At 40.2% G+C, this 24,126-nt stretch overlaps 1 protein-coding gene across 2 annotated transcripts in view; it reads right to left on the bottom strand.

Moving 5' to 3' along the window:
- Positions 1-16,428, bottom strand: part of pax5 (paired box 5) — a 57,636-nt gene extending 41,208 nt beyond the window's left edge. Inside the window, exon 1 of one of the 2 annotated variants that reach the window (XM_061065266.1) lies at positions 15,896-16,428. In XM_061065266.1, coding sequence (XP_060921249.1) covers positions 15,896-15,941 — 46 coding nt within the window. In that variant the 5' untranslated portion in view covers positions 15,942-16,428. Of the gene's footprint in view, positions 1-9,223; positions 9,862-15,895 lie in introns of those variants that run through there. The other variant, XM_061065268.1, reaches the window with a different exon arrangement.
- Between the last annotated feature and the right edge of the window lie 7,698 nt (positions 16,429-24,126).

Below are 24,126 nucleotides of genomic sequence, written 5' to 3'. Positions count from 1 at the left end.
TGCTGGAAAGACACGACAGAAAATTGAACGTCCCATTATTGTTGCTTTTCTGACATAATCATCACGACTCTTCTGTGAACTGCTGGTGATCGGATTTCAGACAACAAAAGACTTGATTTAAAAAAAAAAAAAAGACAAGACAGAAGAAGACAATTTAAAGGGGCCTAATTTTTGCACAAAATCTCCCGTTAACACAGTCTTCCCTCGCTGAATGCTGACAGTAGCCTACAGTTTGATAACAAACCATGCCCAAAATCGTTTCACACTTCATCTCTACACAACGCTGTCGATTAGGGCTGGGAATCTTTGGGAGTCTCACGATTCGATTTTTGATTCATGGGGTCACGATTCGATTGAGAATCCTTTTTTTTCCGATTCAAAATGATTCTGGATCCAGGCTTCAAAGTCTATTTTTGAATGAGTACATACTTCAGGATCTGCTCCAGCCGTCTGTGAGACTGGCTGAATAAAAATGCAGGCAAACTTCTGAAACACTTTTTTTAAATGCCGACATTTTGGTACAGGAACACTGCAGACGTATTTGTGCAGTTCAGACAGTGCTCTCTCTTTAGCTCGTGGCAGAACAACACAGTAAGGCATCTACTTTTTGATGCTACCGACCATCAACATGAATGAGTTTATATCATTTTAAAACACATGAGTGTAGAGGTATCGAACATTTTGACAACCTTTAGCTCAGTCCTCGTTTTTCTCTTATTGTTCCTGTTGAGTGAAAGACAAAACTCTTTCAAAGCTGCTCAACAATGCTTTAACGAAAACATCAAGTTGTTTGTTTGTGCCATGAACAGCTTTTGTCCGTTGGTTAGCAACACTTAATACAGCTGTGTGGGAGCGCTGATAGTCTAGCGGTTTTGTCTGGCACCCCACATACAGAGGCTATAGTCCTCATCGCAGCGGCTGTGGGTTCAAATCCGACCTCTGTCCTTTGCTGCATGTCACTCTCTCATCCCAGCGTTTCCTGTCTCTCTTCAGCAGTCCTGTCTTATAAAGGCAAAAAGGCCCCAAAAAAATAAAGTAAAGCCGTGTGTCACATTAAACCTGCATGAAAATCTTAACTCCCTTTAATCCAAACCAAAACTGATCAGATTTACTTTGATACTCTCATTTTCTGTGGGTGCCTGTTCATGATTATTTTTCACAACTTTTGTTGAGAAATATAACATTTCCAAACTAAGACAATTTACTGTATCAAGACTTCTAACGCACCAGTTTTCTTTTCCTGATGTCACTGATTTTTCTGGCTCAGCAAAAAAAATAGTTAGTCTATTCTAAAGTGCAAACTTTGACATTTCCGCCCGGGCAGAGTAAGCTGAGATCTGAAGTCAATGAAGGGATTTCAATTCATTACTGACCACAGCCTGGCCCTGGGCCCCTTACTGAAGATATACGACTAATATTCCTGTTTTAATCCCCTCTTCTTTGGCTACTGGAAGCCAAGACACAAAAGAACAACATCTGCATGTTCACTCGAACTTCCTCTTTTGACTGACAGATTTCAAACACAGCAGCAGCAGCAGCAGAGGAGCAGGAACAGCAAGAAGAAGAAGACGTGAGAATGAAGCAGTACTATGAGATATAATCTAAATCCATCCACCTTATAGGTTAGAAAAGGACAAAACAACGATCCACAAGATGGAGTCTTTACATCACATTAAGTCAAACCAACAGCCCCAAACACATATTATGATATTCTCAGTTTACAAAGATTATTTGAAGAAGCTAAAAAACAGAGAATCGTTGACATTTTTGCTTAAAAAATCCAAAAGCAACTAATTTCTGAGTCAACTTCTTGACGATTTATTTTCTCTCAGTTGTCTAATTGATTATTAAGCTAACAGTTTCAGCTGGAAGTTCTCCCAGCATGCACTTGAGGAGAGGCAGGGTAGACTTTGGATGGATCAGCAGTGTAGGAAATTCCTCTGACACATTTACGTCTTTGCAAATGATTTCTTCAAAGACACAAACCAGCCGAGCCAGGTCAGACAACATACAGGGACCTCACGCTTTAAGACAACAGTGCTAACTGGTGCTAACAGCTAAGATAGCTTGTAAGGTGAGCGCTGGTGACATACAGTGTGTATGAAGGAGAAAGTTAAAGTAGTCGCTCTCTCTCTCTGTCCTCAGCTGTGTTTGTGTATTTACTGTACATGCACATATCTCACCAAAGGCAGAGTATAAATCAACCAGATTTTTTTTCTAAAACTAATCCACTGGCTTTTGTATTACCATAGTGATTACGTCTTTAGGGGAAACGCACGTGTTAACACACACACACACACACACACACACACACACACACACACACACACACTAATCCTAGCTGTGGGGGTAATAGATTTTAAACACATTTCCCCAGCAGGGATACCCCCTCAAACACAAAGCTGTCCCCTGAACCTGTCCCCCTGTCCTCATCTTTCTACCACCAGTGTGAAATAAAGAAACACACACACACACACACACACACACACACACACACACACACACACACACACACACACACACACACACAGGTTTTCCTCCAGCTCAAATATAAATAAATCTGTACTTAGAGAATTGGAATAAACGCAGAAATGTGAAGTCTAGAGAGTCTCATTATGTGAAGCCAAACAGAGCTATTCTCAAACAGATCATATTTTCACTGTCAAACAGACGGTGGTTCTCAACTGGTAGGTCGGGACCCAAAAGTGGGTCGCAGAGCTGTTTTCAGAGGTCTATATGAAGCGATTTTGAAGTGTGTGTTTTGTCCTGTCTTTGTCTTTGTTCTGTCACATGTTGTGTACCGCCTGATGTCCAGAGTGCACAGTTTTACATTGAATAAATCTGATTGGTTAAAAAATATTAGAGATTGGGGTCGAGATTTTTCATGAAGAAGTTGGCGGAGGGTCCTGAGGTGAGACCAGTTGAGAACCACTGATTGTAACAGTCCAGATCTTCATCAACAGTTGACTTTTTGAAATAGAAGACGCCTCTTTATGGACGTTTATTAATGTTTGCTGCAGACTGCACGATTTACTAAGAGACAGCAAGATACAGACAGAGTTCAGTTTCATGCAAAGTCCATGAAAAGTGGCTGAACCAGACTCAGAGTTTTCATGCCGACAACAAGTTGTAGCAACAAAGAATGCAGTTAAAGGACAATATTATCAAACAGACTCAATTAAAGGAGCAATCTGCTGAGTTACAGACCAGGGTGACTGAGTTTTTATTTTAGTAGCTTTACTGTGTAGGGTTGATGTGAAGAAAGAATTTTAAACTTAAAGGATACAAATAAAAGTGAAACGATATCGCTTATATCGGATCGTCAAAATAACTGAGATTGTACTGTTTCAAACACGTGTTGAAATGTTTTAAAGGACGGAAGATTTGACACATTGTGACTGTGGAGGGAAAAGCTGCTTTAAAGGGCCCTGCAGTGAGTTCACACATGCCACAGCTCTAGAAGAGATGGGAGTTGGTTTCTAGGTTTCTAGAAACACATCTTTGGGACATTCATGAAACGGTTTTGTACGATGAAAAACGAATTGGCTTCCCCGTGTGTGAGCCTGTTGATGGAATTGGATGGGATTAGATGCTGAGTTGTCACAATACCAGAATTTTGAACGTGGATAAAATTTTTGTAAAAATGAAGCGGTATTGAAAGCTGTTTAGTTACCACGGCAACGGAATTAGAAGTCTGAGGCACCCAGTACTGGGTCATTTCTTGTTTGACGAAAACTGCAAGTGAACTCCTTTACACTGTCTTAACCTTGGACCCTGCACGTACTCAGGAGCTAAGGTTTGTCAAAGTTTTCTACACATTGATACCAAGTGTTTTTAAAAATCCATTGTAATTATCAATGGTATCAAAAAAAACAACAAATCATCATTTATATTTTCAACCCAAAGCAGCTGCGAGTGAACGAGAGAGAGCAGCATGTGGTTCTTTCTAAACCACAGGGCGACATACACTGACCTTTCTCAAGTCCTTTTGATTTATCATAAAGAAGCAAACGTTATGTTGCATAATAAAGACACTCAGAGCAGAAGAGGTGACACTGTCTGAATGGCACAAATATAGATCAATATACTGTCTGTACTTGTAAGAATAAGTCAGGCTCATTTTTTTTTCTATTTAATGCCTTGGCCCCAAATCCCAGTTTGTCTATAGAGGGTTTCAATGACTGCAGATTCTGACAACCAACACACTCTGCCCCTGCTGGTACCTATAGTGTTTGTTATGTTCTTTACCTAGACATGTACCTCGACATTTACATCTTTTTTTTTTTTTTTTTTTAAGTTGATGTTGGATTGTGGTTGGAAAAGGGCGGGGTCGGGGGGGAGGGCTATGCAATGTAGTAAAGATCTTGAGTTGGGATATTAAGTTTGGCTCACCTGCATGCTCTTGAGCTTAACTTTTTCTATCCTCGTGTAAACGATTGTCACGATACCAGATTTTTAAAATACTATTCTAGTTCAAATCTACATGATTAATTTTCACGGCAACAAAATTACAAGTCCATCCATACTGCAATGTCTTGTTTTTAACTACAAATAGACACACTCAGATTGTACAAATACATCGGCAACGTATTGGTTTTGAAATATTGCTGTTGTCTCTTTTTTGTGGCTTCTGTTGTTTTAAAAAAAAAAAGTCAGAAGATCTGAAGTCCTTGAAAAGTTTGGTGCAATCAATCAGTAAAATTACAGTTATTGTAAAGTATCTAAGTATTGAACATTTTGAGAACCCTACCGGTGTAATGATCTTACTTTGATTTTTACGTGATCTACTTTCTGCGAGTTCACTGAAAACCCTGACCCCTTAATGTCCCAGCACTGTGTCCTGCGAGGCCGAGAGGAGGCACATATTCAGATATTCCTCAAAGCTTGAAGCAGCCCGCTGACCTACATGAGCCCAAATTCAAGTCCTCCACACACTCTCTGAGGATGTTTTGTGTCGTTGTGTCAGAGCATTATTGCACCCCCCCCCCTCTCTTTATTATTATGTCCTGAAACCTCTCTGTGAATAAAAGACACAGTTTTTGCCGGGTCGTTTATAGAAACCAACGTCCTGCTCTGCACAGGTATCTGCAGAGAAGGCTCTCTCTCTCTCCCCCCTCTCTCCCTCTCTCTCTCCCCCCTCTTTCTCAGATAAGAGTAAATGAAATGGTTCCTTTCACCTCTCCTATCTGGGCCGGGGCATGAAATACGCCTTGCTTTGTAAAGAGATGGGGAGGAATGACTTGTGACCTACAAAAACCTCCAGATAACTATTTATTCACTTATCTGTGTATTTACTGTTGGCATTAGGCGTTCACACTCTCACCATTCTTGGGGACGATTTATGGGGATTATGTGTTTGAAATTTATTTTTCCTAGCCTATAAATACTGATGGGCACAAATGCAATGACTTACAAATTCTATAAAGGCATTTGTTTATCGCAAACGGTGGCATAATTCTCTGAACATGTTGCACGAGTTGCATTTTAAAGACTTGATGTCATTTTTGATCTTGCAGGTTTTTATCACCATAACATGGAAATGCCCTTTAAATGGAGTTGCACTTGGGGAGGAATCTATCCAATTTCTTGCGTAAAGACGGCTTAACATTTTTTTTTATTTGGAAGCGGAGAAGAATTCAGGGGAAACGTTTCCACACAGCTGTGTGAGTTCAGGGACAGAGGTCCAGTAATTCATCACACTGACCAAACAAATTAACCACTTGCTCCTAGAAATTCAATCAGCGTTAACTCAGGGAGGTTTTGTTGCAAATGAGATTCAAAGATTTTGCCAAATTCAGGGTAAAAAAAAAAACAAACCAGAAGCTACAGTCTCCAGAGGCAGACGGGAAAGTGTTGGCAGAAGCAGCAGCTTCATTTTTTTATCCTGGAGACACAGAATCAGTGAGGGGACAGAGAGACAGACAGCCAGGGGAGCAGGGGTCATTATGCATCCCTGTTGTATTTTATTTATTTACCTTTAAAAGGAGCTGACTTAAGAGCCCGGCCTGCACCTCCTTAAATGTTTGATTGATTCACTGTTTCCAGGAGGAAAAAAATACAGAGATAAAGCAGAGTATATTCAAGCTCCCCCATCCAGAAAATGAGGTCCATTAGGACTCTGTGTCTCTCTCTTTTCCTGCTACATCTCTCTATGTCTCTCTCCCTCTGTCTCTCCTCATCTCTCATCTGCCTCGTCACGGCCTGACGACTCAAAAATAAAGCGAAAGAAGAAAAAAAAAAAAATCACAACAAAACGCCACCGGTTCTTCTCTCTTGAAGAAGAGGGGGTGGGTGGGGGGGAGAAAAAGAAAGGGGAAGTAGAAATGACTTTTGGCTGAAAACCTGTTGGCGAGAATACAGATGAAGCACATTTCCTGAGCAAACAGTGAAGAGATGTGAGAGATGTGCCAGGCAGGGAGGCGTTTTGGACTATAGAGTGTTATTTTTCTCTCAGAGGGAGAATCATTACATTTTGAAGGGGAAGTGTGACTCAATCTAATCATTGAACTTTAAAAAAATCTAAATTGGCATCTTATATTCAAACCTGATTCATCCCTTACATTTTTCTTTTTTGCAACATGTGGTGTAGATAAAGTTTGGCTGAAATAGGTAGGTTATTTCTGGTCCACAGAAAACGTGGTTTTAGTTACTTTTATTTTATTTTTTTTACAGCTGATTGTGGGTTTTTTTTTTTACCATTTATATTTCCCCCCCTCTCTCTTTCTGCTATCAGTCCATCACTAAGGTAGCCTGCCACCGCCTGCTTTATATTCAATCTGCCGCCATTACCATCACAATGCATGATTATGAAATTCAGCTCATTATCATCACAATTATCTGCTATACATTTTTAAAACATCTCTGCTAGGCCTATAGGCTACATAATGTGTCGCTAATGGTAGAAAACGAGCCGCCAAGTTAGCAAAGTTAAATAGCCACATAGCCTACAAAACAGAATGCACCAAATATTAAAAGACTCAACGAGTTGAACATTTCAATCCCAAATGAAGGAAACCTTTATTCTTTTGTTTAAAAAGTCTTTAAAAATACGTAAAAATAAGCACTAGACAGCAGCTCCATTAGCGCAGACGCACGTTACGCAGTTTTTTTTTTTACTAAGGAATAACCATTAAAATCTTTTAAATCAATTAACTCTCAATCACAACTAAACTACAAATGCTAAAGAGGTCGTGAGCCTTTATATGCATTTATGAAATGCACACACACACACACACACACACACACACACACACACACACACACACACACACACACACACACACACACACACAACAAAAAGCACATCAACTACTTTTTTACGCGTCACAGTCGATTCCTTGCTTCCTACCTCTCTCTCCCTCATTCCCTATTTATCTCTCTCTCTTTTTTTTATCTTTGTCCCCCTTCTCTACCTCTCTCTCTCTCTTTCCCTCTATAGATCTCTCTCTCTCCCCCCCACCCTCTCTCTCGCTTTCTGACATTTTGAGTTGTAATCGTTTTAAAGCGTCTCCGGGCTCTGACATATATAACTTTAGCTGCGCTGTTTCCGGCAGCAGCGCGGATCATTGGCTTTGGTCAACCGGCATGAAAGAAGAGGAAACGGGATTCGTTCTAGTTTATTCCCTGTTTTTAAGTGCGTGCATGTGTGTGTGTGTGTGTCTCTCTGTGTGTGTGTGTGTGTGTGTGTGTGTGTGTGTGTGTGTGCTTTATTCCAAGAGGAAAACGCACCGTGGGAACCTGTGTCAGTCACAGAGGACGAGTATTCAGCGGGACTAAATTGCAGTAAAATAAAGACTAAAGGCCTAATTCATATTCTATTACACGCTTGTTTTCAGAGGCAAAGTATTACGTAAACGACGCGTTATGTGGCACTCTAAAATATATTTTTTTCGTTGAACAAAGTAGTCTACTTTCAAAATAAATGTGAAGGCTTGCTGGAAAAAGTTCTTAATTGAATTATTTCCTGATATTTTCGGCCTCAATAACGGACATTTTTGTGGTTGATAAATCATGATTCTTACTCCACTCCATGTTGTTTGGATTTTTTTTTTTTTTAATTAGGCTAACTTTAGAAGGGGGTTCTCTTAGTTCATATTGTAATTATTATTATTATTGTGCAGCTGTCATTGATATGAGCACTCATTCAGTCTGTGTTACATGTATTAAATGTGAAGGGAGGTTTCTCTGAAGGGAAAGTGGACTGAAGACACAAAGCACGGCCTGCCATGTCACAGCTGACTGAACAAGTGTCCCTCCATTCAAAGAGCACCTTGCACTGCTGATGTGTCCTTGAGCAAAGAGTCTGAAGCAGCCTGACCTGCAGCAGAGTCTCACCTTGTTGTTGTTCTCACCATAAGACCTGTGTGTGTCCGTCTAACCTGCTTATATGAGCAGAAACACTGATAGTGTTTGTGGATCAAGTTCAGCTTTTAGTCATGCTTTGTTACGCCTATGCCCCCTCCCCTCCCCTCCCCCTTCTATCTCTGACCCCTGCACCTTCTCTTTCGTTCAACCAAGAAAATACAACAAACCGTGTTACACAAGACACCAACAATCACAACAAACTGAAGGCTTGCAGAAAAACAACATCACGCTGAACATTTAAAAAAATCACTACAGCTTAATGTTCAAATTGTGCACCTGTTTGATAAAATCCAAGACGTTCAAAAAGAATTAAATAAACCTAAACAGCATCCCAATTTCACAAACGATGGAGCATGATTTTAAATATACAGCATATATATGTAGGCGTAATGATTTTTTTTTGTTGCATGCATCCACATGTAAAGCACCGAAAACATATCCAGATCTTCAGATTTAAGGAAGTCTGGAAACCCAGTTTATTTAACGTAAAAATAAATAATGCTATAGGAAGAGGTTAATAATAACTTTTGAAGCAGATTTCTTAAGTTCCGCTAAGACTGTTTCGAGCTTTTATGATTCTAATGAATTAATGTAAATCAATTAAATATCAAAAAGCAAGCAGCTGCTCCAATTTAAAAATAGCACTTCACTATTAGACTTCTTAATAAGCCTACCAATCAAAAGAAAATAAATATGCAGACTTAGACTCTTAGACTTTTTTTTTTTCTGCTGTGTTGAAGCTGGAAATGTTCCGCTGTTGTTCCTGTATGTGCACACAGAGTTGATAATGTGGGGGTTGTTTCAGTTCACAGCAGATGGACTCATGCAGATAGGGGGAACTATAAACGTGTAAACTTACTGTGCATGGCAGCAAACGGGTCGTGTTTACAGTGAATCTCCATCTCAAAAGTAGGGCTGGAGGCCCCTGAAAGTCACGATATGAGGGGTCCGAAAAATAAAAAAAATCTACCGGACGCCCCCGTTTCAGAGGGACACTTTACTAACAGACCGTGAGCTCCCAATAAAAACGGAAATCAGAGCCAGTTCCTTTAAAAGAGAAGATCTTTTTTTCTGGCACAATAAATATCTAAATAAAAAAGCGATGATTGACTTTGAATAAAAATTATTCAAATATATTTTACCAATGTAAAAAAAATTGGGTGTTTCAGGTAGAAGGGAAGGAAGCAATGGCGTCAAAAATGTGAAATCAGAGACGGGCTCCCTCCTCATGGAGACGGGACACCACACCGGGGCTCTGCTGGCGTCCCCAAAACCAGAGGAGGGAAACGACTGGCACAGTGCTCATTCCTTCAGCTTATCGTCTACACCGGGTCCCCTCAGTCCAACCAGAACTCATTCAAACTTTCGCACCAAAAAAAAAAAAAAATTAAAATCAAGAGGTAAAAAAAAAAAAAGTGACCTCCCTCCTTTTCTCTTCTTCTCGGTCCGCTGGCCGTGACCCCTGAACTGCGACTTCACCGATGGGGGCTGAACTCCCCCCCCTCCTTTCAGTAGGTTAAAATAAATGTCAAAAAAAAAAATAGACGAAAAAAAGTCAAAAAATTAAAATAATCTTTACAAATCCACTGATTTTTTTCTTCCAGATTCTTTCCTGCACATTTCTTCCTGTCCTCGGCAGCTGGTTTCACATTAACACTTGGTAATCTCCATCAATACAGCGCGTGAGAGCGGAGGAGAGCTCACATCTTGAAGTCACATATCCACCGTGCCACAAAAAACAATATATATCTTAACAATAAATGGACTACAGAAAGGACAGCTAAAGAAAGAAAAACTCTGTGATATGAGTAGAGGCTGGGATGCGAGTTGTTTTTTTTCTGTTTGTATGCAGAAAAGGTAAGTATTGGTCCCACTGCTTCTCTTGCCCCCTTCTGTGTGGACCCGGACTCGCTGCTGGACTCCCGGGTTAAGATGTCTGACTTTTGAGACTCGTTCCTTCGCGCTGGAAAATAAAACAGTCCTGTCCGAATTGAAAAATATAGTTTTCTCTGCACTCGTGCCAAAAAGGCGCCAAAAGGTTTTGATGTAAAGAAGTAAATATACACGCTTCTTGAAATGCACAGAGATAGACTTCCTGCGCCCAGCGTCCACGGCGGCGCACGCGGCGTTTCAGGACCAGCTCTCGTGCGGACAGCGCTCGCGCTCCCAGCCCCCTGGAACCCTAACCTACACGCGCCGGCCAGCTGCCCGTCACTCTCAGCAAGGCCAGCCAATTACAACGCGAGCGCGGCCGACACGTCATCGCCAACCCCCAGATAGAATCGTGAAGAGGAGCGTTCTGATTGGCTGGCGCGAATCCCGTGGGCCAATGACGCCCCGCATGTATTGTCCGTAGACCAATGGGGAGGCGAGGCGAGGCTACGCAGGGCTTGGGGAGTAAGACGATGGTATGTGTAATTTCAATTAACGAAGTAAGAAACTTAATGCCTTTATACCCGTTTGCGCTCAATTTATTCATGTCAATATTAAAAGGCTAATTAATTGAGTATTACTTAAATGAGGATTAGTTGCAGCAAGGCTGAAAAAGCGAGGGAACTCAAACATTTTGGGGAAAAAAAAGGATTTAAAAAAAGAAAAGGTTAAAAAAAGAACACCTAACCATAAAAAGATTTTAACATTTCAGGGAATCATATTTTGTAAAATTTCATTCAAAAACCGGAAACTTTCGACTCCTTTAAACATGTTTGTGGGCCCACAAGAATGAGAGCTGTCAAGTAGGCTATTATGAAAACAATTGCCCCTGTGTAATTTCCGGCCTTCTACACAATGTCATAAATCTTTAGCTTTGGGGAGAATCGAGGAAAGTAAGCATATGAAACATGCATTCCCACTCATTACCTAATTGATTGCGGATCCAAACGGACGTGTTTTTTAATGAAATGCAATTGGCGAGCTCCGCATTTAAACTGTATGGAGAGAGAGGGATTCATTACATGCTCGTCCCACCTGATTTCAGAGGGCATATCTGAGCTTCGCCCCTGTAATATTAAACACACAAATAGCCTAAAGCATGAGCCAAATTAAAAAGTGTTATTTCCCTTCTTCCTTTTTCAAGACATTTAATCATTTCAGATCCACGCTGTTTATACAGCGCGCATAAAACACGTGGATTACTCACATTAAAGGCCATTATCTAACATATTTTGCTGTTAAAACCAGTAGGTTACATCATTAAAGATATTAGACTACCTAACACAACGTTAGGGGACGAGGGTAAACACAGTGACACAGAAAAGACGGACAATTACAACAACAACTTCAACCTTATTCTTAACTTTATCCTCAACAGACTCACAGGTTTGATATACCTCAAGGCTATCTGATCCTGTAAAGGTCAATGTATAATATTACAGAGTACATTTTCTTTCTTTTTTTTTTATTCTCGCTTTGATTTATTGGTTTCTTGACTCCTGTCAGAAACGACCAAACTAATAAACGTGACGGCTCTCTGACGCTCAGGTCGTCCTCATTAAAACGAAACACTATTCTTCTTTATTTTTTATATTGTCCACAGTGGATTTTTAGAGAGCTTATTTTGGACTTTGCTCTTTATCGAAGGTTTCTTTTGGTGGAACTGAAATCATCCACGAGGGGGCGTTAGACTTTGGGCCGTGTGCCTGTACGCGTGCACGCTGGTATACACACGCGCAAATACATACAGGAAGACATACAGTATGTGTACTATCAACACACTTTAACTTATGGAGTTTTCAAAGCAGTCAGTGAGGCAATAAACTGACCTGAATATAAAAGCAGCAGTCAGGCCTGCATGGCAGCACTACACACTTCATGATATCTCTGTGGCAGAGATTTCAGATACTAATAAACTCGTTTTTTTTTTTTCTATCTTAAAAGCACAATATGATTTCATGAATCTGCATTGATCCCTGCTGCTCTTTAATCCACTGGCATTGAGGAACACCTTGAAACATTCACACTAATCCTCATTCATATTTCACATCTGTTTCCTGAGTATTCATAAATTAGGCCCTCAAACAAATCTGACACACAACGAGCTTCATTGATTTGTTTTTTTTTCTCCACGTATAATAAGACTAATTTAAAATAGACCATCTAGTGTGTAGTCTTAGTTCTTACAGAAGACCTTATATTCAGGCTGCACATGAAACGAAAGCAGGGTAACTGGAGATGTGCGAACAATAGCAAAAAACTGGCACTGCTGAGATAAAATAAAAAACTGCAAAGTGGAATATCTAAGGATCTTTGATATTATCATATGCATGTTACAATCTTTATTAGTTTTACATTTTAATTTCGAGTGTTTTTGCATTTTTCCTTCTCCAGATAAACAATAAATTAATAGTTTTGCATTCATAGAGCAGAGTATCCAATTTGACTCTTTGGTGTCTCCAGTTATAGGAAGACGGACAAAACATAAACATATCTCATTTTTGGTTACTTTTTGGTAAAAAAAAAATTCTTCTTCAGTTGTGCTCGTTCTCCCTCCACACCCCCAGAGTCTGTTTTTATTTATTGAGATTTAGACACCAGCGCCTTTCTTCGCCACAGAAGTCAATTGCAGTCGTCGCCCTTGTCTCTCCGATTTGCAAATTAAATACATAAGCAATTAAAAAATCCAAACACAATCAATCATGTATACAAATTGTTGTTGCTTTAGGGTTGAAATTTTGGAGGAAACTTCCATCAGGGTAGGACGACTTTAATCCGGGGGTCCAAATTCATTACCATATTTCATTACCTTGGAAATGGGAGGATGAGAGGGATGGGGGGGGGGGGGGGGGGAGAGAGAGGCTGATGGGGGGAGTAGAAGGGGTGCGTTTACTTTTTTAAACATTAGTAAGAATGTGGTGGAGTTGTGATAATCATTTGGAGGCAAATTGGAGGCATCGCTGTTGTCTAAGTGCTCACTCTTCCTCTCCCTTCCCTCCATCCACCATGAAAAAAGCTTCGGCTGTTTTGCTTTTTTTGCTCGGGAGCCTCGAAACGGAAAAGCAATGAAAAATTAATAGCGCATGTTAACTCCACCAGCTCGTTTATTACACGCCCGCTGACTGTAAACATAATGAGAAAGCTGCCGTATCTCTTCTTAAGTTTGCACTTGCTTATAAAATATAAAAGTCATAATAACTGTTAAATCAAATATATGGACTGAGCGGAGTGAGCCGTGCTAGACTTCCCGAAGCAGGCCAATCAGCACACTCGCTGCGTCTCCTTCTCACAGGCCTGATCAAATGGATCAATTTGTAATCATTTGTATCGATGATAGCGCGTAAAAGAACCAGTCTGTCATGTGTCAGGGGGGAGCACGGGGCCCTGCTGGTCATAGCTTCAGACCTGTCCTTGTGCTGTAATGGGGCACTTCAGGTCAAAACGAAAGTAGGCTATATGCCATGTGAGGTCATCTCTCTCCTTCTTTCTCCCCTCCCTCCCCTCTTACTCTCCTCCCTCCCCCCCCCCACCCCTCTCCGCCGTCTGACGCAACATCAGAAAGCGCATTTGGCCTATAAATTACACAGACTGTAATGTCTGATTAGTCCGTAACGACTTTGGGAAAATCAAAATTACGTATAAAAAAATGTATAATTATTCAGGTCCTAATTGTCTGGAGGTGCAAGCAGAAACTCTTGACTGAAGATGACACGTAAGGTGGAAATTGGTGCTCCTCAGTGAGAAGAGAATCAGTCCTCAATACCACCATGGAATCCAAATTTGGGAAAAAAACATTTTTTTTGGGGGGGGAGGGGGGGGGGGTATCTTAAAATTATAAGACCTTCAAATGTAAAAGATGCAAGCAAAACAATCACAAATTCTTGAAAAATGCCTTTCCCCTTCTTTTATTCAAAAATAATAATTTACCATCAGCCCCACCGCCCACATCTCGCCAAACAGAGACCGAAATGGCGGCTCTGCTTATTGGTAAAGAATCGGCCTTTGCGCACTTTTACGCACGACCAACCTGCAGGGCGGGAAGAAAGGGGCTCTCATTAGATTCACGTTCATTCTTACTTAAGTCTCCTTTGTACCCCGAGCACGTTTCTTAAAGTGAGAGTAAAATAGAGAGGCTGTAGGTGAAGGCCTTTGGGCCCTGAAGACTTTACACGCCAACAGGGGAGGGCCTCCTTTAAACTCTGATTTCCTCTGCGGTTAAAAGGTTATTATCCAATTGCTACAAATCCCAAAGCATTCATCGTTTATCAGGGGTAAGGCCCACTCCACAAAAGACTGCAAAGAGGGCATTATTTGTCTTAGGCTTTCTCTGATGACCAATTTGCATAGAAGGCCGGGCACAAGCTATAATGTATTTTAACTATGGGACGACGTGTTAGACTCCAATACGATTCCTAAAATCAATATCGTGCAGGTTAATATGACAAATAATGCAGTGTTTCCATTTAAGAAAAACTGTATTTAACATCTTGTTTGCATGCACAACCATAGTCTCAGTGCCAGGCAATCAGAGGAATCATCAGTACTTCAACGAAACACAATGCTCTTCCTCAGAGGATCACCTGCCCACCGCTTCTTAATGACAAACGACGTTTTATCAATGCAGACGCAGCGGGCAGCAATATGAAATGATGTGATACCCATCGGGTGCCATAACAAGGTCGATGGCCTGATCCATTGCTGTACCAGACCCCGCTGGTTTATGAATAGGCCTAGAGCAGATGAACCTGTTGAATAAAAGCCATGCACATAGGCAAGGAAAGAGTCAAACGCAGACTGATTCAGAGAGTGATTTTGGTCTGAATCATCCCGCAGCTTCAACTTTTTGTCCACAAAGTGAAAGAAAGAAACACAGCTTTCATTGTTCGTCACTTTCTCGTAAAACCTTTTAAAAGAACACAGCAACACATTGCATGCTCCAACACATATGTGCGTTATTCTCTATGCAATAAAACACACACACACATCCACAGTCTAGCAAGTATCCAAAAGTGTCTTAAATCATTAATCCAAATCTAATATGTAATCCCCTCTCAGGCAGAAATGATGCCAACTCACACCCATAAGTTCGACCACATACACTGGCATAAAAAAGCACAATCTGAAACAGCATAAATATATCAGGAAAACTATAAAACTATCCAATCAAATTTTCTCCTGAGAGAGAGAAAAAAAACTTCTAGGGACAAAGTTCTAGCTAATTACCCTGACTCCATCACTGGCCCACAAAAAGTCATAAAGCCTCAACCTTGGATAAACAAAAAGTGATTAAAAAAGTTCACTTTCAAAGTTAAGACTCCAGTTTTTCCTTTTTCCATTATCCAGGACTACTTCAGAAAACTTTGTTAAAAGTTTAAGTAACTCATGACATCACCAACATTTCTCAAAAGAAGCATTTCCAATCTCTTTTATCTGCCAACAAACTTCCACAACTTTTATTTAAAAGTTTTACATTAGCTAAAAATATTTATATATTTTGAAACGCAAATTAAAAGACACAACATAAAACCTGTTGACATATAGGAAATATGAATTCAACTCTACATAAAATTGGAATTAAGCTGAACCGGTGCGACCCTACCTGCTCTCCCCAGCCGCAGCGAAGGACTCTTGGGCCCCTGATCCATGTTGCCCGGTTAGAACAGGGGGAGGCGATAACGGGAAGAAAGAAAAAAAAAAGGAAAAAGAACAAAAACTTTTTCCGGTGTCTACCTCTCCCTCTCTTCCCCTCTCTCTCTCTCTCTCTCTCTCCCCCTTTCTCTCTCACTCCCTGGCACAGTTTTCCTCTCCCCCTTTTCCCCCCTTTCGTCCTACAGTACTTTTGGGGCGACTTGTAGGCTGAAATAATTCGACCCTTCCGCTCCCTCTTGCACACCCTGCAAGTGTTCAGTCAGCTGCAACTAAACGCTTTAGGTGGAAAAAAGGCTTCGGGGGGAAGCGTGAAATGATCACGCCGAGTAAAAAGAGCCGCTCTCGCAATGTGCGCTCATGTCCTGTCCCTTTTTCCTCCCTGCACGAGCTCACACACACAAATTCATACACGTGCACACGCCTGCGCACGGCTAATGCTGACATACACACATCATGCATCTCCACCCTTCCCTGCAGGGCCGCGCCTCCCTCACTCGCATCTGTTACCAAGTTCCACTTTACTAAACTTTCCCGCCCCCGCCCAACTCTCCCCCTTCTCTCTCTCTCTATCTCCCCCCCTCTACAATTCTTTTATGTTTGACTCATTTCCTGTGGGGCACAAGACAGCAATATAAGCAGGTAATGTTCAATCCTATGCGTAATGCCAGAGTAGTTTTGCTTAAAACAAGAGAAAGTTGCTTCTTAATATCTGTCTGTGTCTTTTCAGCATCTTCCAAGAAAGCCTTTAAAAGGACTTTCTCCCAACATCTCTCCTCCTTTGCCAGCATACACCTGTTACGCACGGCGCACTTTACGCATTACGCACGGAGACGGTGGAGCAGGTGCAGTAGTCTGAGCTACAACTTCACCTTCACCGCTCTGCTGTTGGAGAGTGAAGTCTTCCTCCTCCTCCTGCCCTCACTGTGCGCAAAGTGTTTGTGACAAAACGGATAGTTCCGGTGCTCGGCTTTCATTGTTCGCAGCAGACACACACACCTGTGAACGCACAAACTTTCATTTCAATATTAATTTGCCAACTGAAAATTTCCACTCATACTGATACTCGCGGCTCTGTTCACTTCTCATCGAGAACTATAGTTCTCTGGCGGAACAATGACAGTGGAGATTTCCTGAACATGTGTGCTCTCTTTGGCTCTTCCGTTTTATTAAAAGCAGACAAACATTCAAGAGGGAGAGTTTTAAAGTCGTTTAGACCAACTGAGGGGTCATCTTGGTTAGAATATCTGCTGTAGGACGACTTTTTGGCCCACCATAACCCAATACAAAAAAACCTATACGATAAAACAATAATAATAATAAAAAAATTTGTTCAATCTTACATTTATGAAATGATCTCAGTGCTCAAACCAATACTGATAACAAATACATTAAACACGGGTCTAAAAATAAAAGCTGTCATCAAAAGAGAAGTGAAAGACAAATGAACAGAGGACGTTAAAACTTCAGTAGATCATAAAAAAATAAATACAGTTTTAGTGAAAGGTTGAGACAAATTTTAATGTTGAAGCACGAGTGCCATACTTCAGCTTAAAGACTACAGCCTAAAGCAAGATGGAAGCATGGGCTCTATTTCCAAATAAATAAATAAATAAATACATGTTTTCCCTCAATTCACTGTCACAAATAAAGGCAAGGCAACATTATGTGTAGGCCTAAAGGAAAAAAAAAAAAAAACTCGTTTCGTGTAGAGTCTTGACATTAAGGCCATTTCCCTTCACCGTCTGTCATCTTTCTGTCACTGAAAACAAATGAAAGATATATTTTTTTAATTCCCTCTTGTCCAGACCAAACACTCAACAGAGCAAAGGTGCGATTTAAACGAGGATATTTAACAGTCAATATGTCTCTTTACTCGGTTTAAAACTTATCCCTCTGTCTCTTTGGACTCTGCCCTCCAGACAGCTGCAGGTCTCAGGGTTCACGCGGAACAAAGCGCGAGACAGCGCCGCGCGCTGCAACACTACGACCCTGACCTCCGGCTCGCGCCCACAACATCAAAACATAAATAGGCTGCTAATGTTTCTGTGAGGAGGCGGAGGTTCAACAGGGTACTTAAAGTGAAGAAATAGTCCACTTTACATCTGTTACAGACCAACAATGACTGTCATCAGGGGAACAGTCCTCCATGTTTGAATTCAGAGCACTTTGGGATGTATATGTCAACGATATGTTAGCATGAAGTGATAAGTCTACTCCACGGAAAGAAATGTGTTAACATGTTATTCTTAATAACAGAAAATTATTAGATAAAAACCCCCTAGCCTACTATTTGTAAAGTCATATTTAGGATATTAGTTCACTTTTAACAGTTTATTCACTAAAGACAACTGATGAGACTTAAAAAAAAGTAAAGCTTTCAATAAATTAAACATTTACTATACATAACAGACTATAGACTCAGTCTTCACTCTCTTACACACAGAGGGAATACATTGTGTCTTGTCTTTATACTTTTAGGCCCAAAAGTTGATTCTGTATTCACAGCCATGGCTGCATTCATTTATTTCCTAAAGGTGTAAAGACAGACTTTGTAAAAAAAATGCATTATTTTAAGAAACACATTATTAAATCACACAAATTTTAATTTTGGTAATTTGTCCAGAAATACAGTAAGGTACAAGAAGGGCAAGAACACTTTTAATTTAACGTTTTAATTTAGTCATTTTAAACTATTTGAAGAAAATGTTCCTATTTTAAATGATTTTTTCTTGTTATTAATTTTTCACAGGATATGACAACTGCAATGACAGATGTGGGAACATCATATTTGTAATGCTCTTAATAAAGTTACTTACCCAGGAATAGATAATTATTAAGTTTTTACATTTGTTGTTTTAGAATAAATAAATAAATAAAAACACGTTTACATGTCATATGATAAATATTACATTTCCTACATTATCTTATGGCTGCTAGGCTATTTTATATGAATAAATTCGAGAGACAATATGCCATATAATATTTAGAAAGTGTGAAAGCTCTACATTCATTAATCAACATATGGTATTAGTATGATATGGTCATATGATATTATTCTATTAAGCTACTCTTTGATTTGTCACCTAAGGCTGTCGCTCCGTATTTGGTTTGCCTTCAAAGAATTCGCCATAGTTTCGATATTAATCACTGCTTGTTTGTTTTTCAGCCCGCGTGCTAATGAATGTAATTAATGTGAGGGGGAGGTCGTCGTTGGATCGGTGACCCGCGCTCTGACCGAGCGGAACCGGAGAGAATCGCATTAAAGCGCGAGAGAGAAGAACTAAAGGGACGATTGGAAACAATAAGTAAACACGTAAACACAGGAGGAGACGCTCTGTGTCTCTCTGGGACTTCACTCTTTGACCATGACAGTTTAGATTAGAGCTAAAGGAGACTGTGTAAAGGAGGCCTGGCACCAATGCACGTGTGAGAGAGGGAGCTTTATGAATAAAGTTTTCTTTAGCCCCCCCCCCCCCCCAAAAAAAAAACTTAAGGCAAATATATTCTGAGCCTTTTCACAATGTAAACATACTTCTTTATAAGTTACAGTCCTATCTTCAAAAGTGTAATCTGCTGTTTAACCTCAAAGTACTCATTCAGAAGTCCCTGTCACTATGCCCAGTGTTACTCATTAGACTGTTACAGTATTGGACGCAGGCTTCAACATGTCATCAGTAATAAGAAAAGTTGCCATGGAGTTGTTCACATTTTTGTATTTCTGTTCAGTGAAATCTCTCATAATGTTTTTTTTAACCTACAACAATCAACCCTCCATAAACGACCAGACCATCAGACATATGCAGAGGAGAAAGAAAATGCAAATGTTCCCTCCAAAATCTTGGTGGGAATAAACACCTTAAAGATAAGAAAGTCAAGTCAAGTAAAAGTACCACGTAAATAAGTCAAATATACATTACAGTCTGTCCTTAGCAACACTCACTAACAGTCCTTGCTCCATCAATGATCTCCTTTTTTAGTAATTTATAACCATAATACTTTCCCTCAAAGCAAACATTTACAGATTTATACACAAATTTTACAACAAAAGTTAGTTTTAGATACATTTATTGTTATATAAAATATTGATTTTGTGTTATAAACAGGGCTAATCTGTCAAAATGTGCAGATATCAGCTTAAATGAACAAAGGGATACCATGCGTATTAGCTTTGCTTACAAACTTCAATATTGTTCCCCTCTCAATATTAAATATTAAATTATCACTTTAAAAAGAATTCTTTTGCTAAAGAATTAGTCACATTATTGTTTGAATGATTCCTGTTTTGTTGCTCTCGTGTTTGGTGCTACCCTGTCTGATCATACTCTGATTCTTTATTTGAAGCAGTGTGTTCATCTTGTTTTGGAAGATGTGTGGATAAATCCTTAATGCCTACCAAGAAGGGGTCTGCATGGCTGGAATAATGTTTCTTCGGTCGTTAATGGGGCCGTTTTAGATCTGACTTTGTGACACATTTTGTACACTAAGACAAAGTAACCTACACTGATTTAATTTAAGAGCAACTTGCCTCTGTTGTTTTCTGCTCCTCCATTTCATTCCTCACAACACAGAGCTGCGATGCTGCTTGAGCTCACCTCTGTATCCCTGGGATTTAATTCCGGGTGGCACTTCACTGTGGTGACACAGGGTCCCTTTTTTTTTTTTTTTTTTTTTTAACCGCCATGGTGCCTGGGTGTTGCTGTGACTATGAAGCCAAGAAGAAGGGGGCTTAAGGGCTGCAGGGCGGATTGAGAAATGCGACACATTATTTGTCCATGAAACATTATGTGACACAACATGACACCAGGCCATTTGTATGTAAAGGTAAACATTTCAGCGTGACCATTGGACAAGAGAGGACAAGGCTCCTGTCAATGCGGTTTTATACTCACAGCTGAGAAAGAGGTGTTGTGGCATCGTGCGGCCGCAGAGTGTGTGTGTGTGGGACTTTGTGAGTGTGTATGTGTGTGAGTGTATAGAGCTTCTGTTCACAAATTTAATCCCCATAGGCACAAGTCACTTGGTCCGGTCTCAAAAGGTGTTGTCAGGCTTGTTCTCTTGCTCTTGGTCTTTTCCTGCTGAAAGCACAGACAGACTGTTGATCACAGAGCTTCACAAAAAGGTGCTTTTAGAGTGTGTGTGTGTGTGTATATACGTGTGTGTGTGTGTATAGGTGGATTGATCTATTAACTTTTCATTTAAAAATTGTGATTGTCAGACTGTCTTAGCAGGGCCAAACAGAAGCGATGTTGAGCACCAATTTCTATAGCAACAAAAAAGGATCAACAAGGAAGCGCCCTGGTTTCCTCAAACTTTGTCACAATTCTTCTTTTGTTTTTTCTACATTTGACCACAAAAAACGAAAAGCCCCTATCACATGTGAACACGGCCGTACCAAAGGCTGAGTTAAGAGTTATGTTCTCTCGGAAAGTGTTTTATTTAAGGTGAAGGCTTAGACGACACGAGGAAATTTCTAACTACAACCGATGAGCCATAACATTAACACCATGGCAACTAAATGCAACACATCTACAATAAATTCTACTTTAATGTAGCTTCTACATTTTCAGTTTTTGTTGACAGGGTCAGAAAGGTGATATTCCTCTTTATATTTATCATTGACTGGAGTGCAGTGTATTTAAAGTGTTCCTATATTTTGCCTACTGCATTGACAAAAATGAGGGGATCAAAATATAAAGATTAGTATTAAGCTTTTAAACAGCAAGGCCACTGTTTTTATTGTGTTGTATTACAATCAATGAGCAAGCTTATCTAAGGGAAATATTAGAGTTGATATGCTCTTCTCATTGATGTGATACAGTTAACAACAACTTACGTTTTCTGAATGGATTTGTCAAATAAAGCCCGAAATAATGATATGGATCAAATCGTGATAGAGAAGTGCCCTAAGCCCTTTTTTTTTTAACATTTATCTCCTACGTCTTATATGAAGCATTTTAAGGCCTTTGTTGTCCATTTCACAAGAGAGAAAAAGCTAAATGTTTGTGTAAAAAGGAGAATTTTTTATTTTATTTTTACCTTGCGCAATTTGTGACACCTCATGTATTTTTGGGATCTCTTGAAGGAGTGAAAGAAACATAATTTTCCTCTTTATTTTACGGATATATAATTTTTTAAAGGCAAAAATCTTCAATAAATGACAAATATAAAAAGATGGAGCATGTTAATCCTGCTGCTTTCCCTGCGATGTATTCTGAGCCCTTGACAAAGCTCGAGGTGTAAAAGGTGCTGTCGATTCTACAGGCCGAGCAATAATACCAGTATAGCAGTATGACTGGGAAAGCAAAGGAATATTCTGTTACCTGGCTGAGAATTTTAGGTTTTGCTCCTGTCATAAGTCCTCACTCCCCTCCGGCTGTGTCTGATCATTTGTTTTTTTTTTCCTTGCGTGTGAGCCACGCTGCTGATTACTACATGCTCTACTTGGCATATTAACTCCAGAATCCACTGAATCCCTCTAATACACCGCCAGTTTCTTATCCTGCTCAGCTATTTGATGCTGTGATATCCATCTAAATGAACAAAAACATAACACCTACAGTATGTTAATATGATTGAAAAGTGATAAAACAAAGTCTAGTGTGTTGCAGTGATAGAAAAACTCTGCTACGGGGGTTGCTGTACTTGCAGTGTTTGTGTGGGAGACTCCAGCACAGAGGGCCCCATATGGGTGATGCATGGGAGCCATTTTTGTTCAGAAGCGCTGATCCAGGGCGATTCTTTTTTTTTTTCTAGATGGAATTCCTCCTGCCTGGCTGCTTTGATACAGGCTGGCTGGTTGTATTTACATACATACAGTAACAAGGAAGCTTGCAGCTGCAGCAGAAAAGGAAGCAGATTTGTTTTCAGCAGAGCTCACAGGACTGAAACAAGCTGATGCAACCAGTTACTGCTCCAATCTACATCGGAGTGTTCCCAGACAACTAATAAATTATTTCTAAGGCAACCACTGACTGGTGTTTTCTTCTTTTTCATGAATTTGCTGACCATTGTTTTTCAATTAAATAATTGCTTGGCCTACAGAAATGCCCTTCACATGTTCTTATAGTCTCACATGTCAAAGAAAACTATAAAATATAATAAAACCAGATGTTTTTTTGATATTCCAGCTTTTAAGATTAGAGACCAGAAGAGTGATTTCTGTCGCCACAAAAATAGATCAATTACTTAATTTTTCTAAAATCGTACTGCTTATCTATCAAACTACCGCACATGGTCGCCCATTTTTACAAGATGCACTTCAACATGTTCGGTGAAATCCTCTCCTGAGTGTCTCATCACACGGACAAAATCCAAGAAAAGCACAGAGTTCAGGACACAGTTGGGTCATTTTTAGCCTTTAAACGACTACTTTTGTACATAAGTAACCATCAGTTTCCAAATATTGCCAATGCACCACACTAACGGGGAAAAATCCTGTTTTGATAAACCTCTCCATTGTAAGAGTCGGCCGCAGCGTCTGGCACAAAATGAAAGTAAGAGCCTCCATAGCACATACAAACAGCATCAAATGAGAGCAATGACATGCTTCTTTTAACTCCTTCTCCTCAATAAAGATCATTCATCAGGCAGAACCGTCCCTCTGGAATGTGTGATTGGAAATGGGGAGACTTTAAATCCCTGTCCTGGACTCTCCATCCATCTTCAACACGCCACTGGTCAGGACGCTCAGAGATGAACCGCTGAACCAGGTGCCTTCATTCAGCCGGTCCTCCTCTACCTTTTCAAAAATAATAATAATAAATACCGGAGAATGCATGGAACCCAAAATCAGGCAGCCACATCACAATTTCAGCGAGGCAGTGAGGCATCCCGACCCTGCATCCAATTTAGGGAGAGATATGAGGAGCAGAGGAGGCAGAGGGCCCTTTCCCAAAAACAAAACAGATGCAGGATAATAAGTGTATTTCTGTGTGTGTGTGTGTGTGTGTGTGTGTGTGTGTGTGTGTGTGTGTGTCGGATCTATACATGGGCTATAAGGGGTGATAGAGTTGAAACATGGGTTGCAGCCTATAACCTTTCAAAAGGGAACAATCCAACTCTGTGATGGCCTTTTCCATGTTGACACGCATGGAAAAACCTCTGGAATCAGATGGCATTCACCCTCTGATTCCCTATCACAACGCCATTTGCTCACTTTCATTGTAATGGTGTAGTAGTTGG

The sequence above is a fragment of the Labrus mixtus genome, chromosome 2 (genome assembly GCF_963584025.1).
Source record: "Labrus mixtus chromosome 2, fLabMix1.1, whole genome shotgun sequence".
NCBI lineage: Eukaryota > Metazoa > Chordata > Actinopteri > Labriformes > Labridae > Labrus > Labrus mixtus.
Note: the sequence above shows the minus strand (reverse complement) of the source record. Positions and strands in the feature narration are given on the sequence as shown.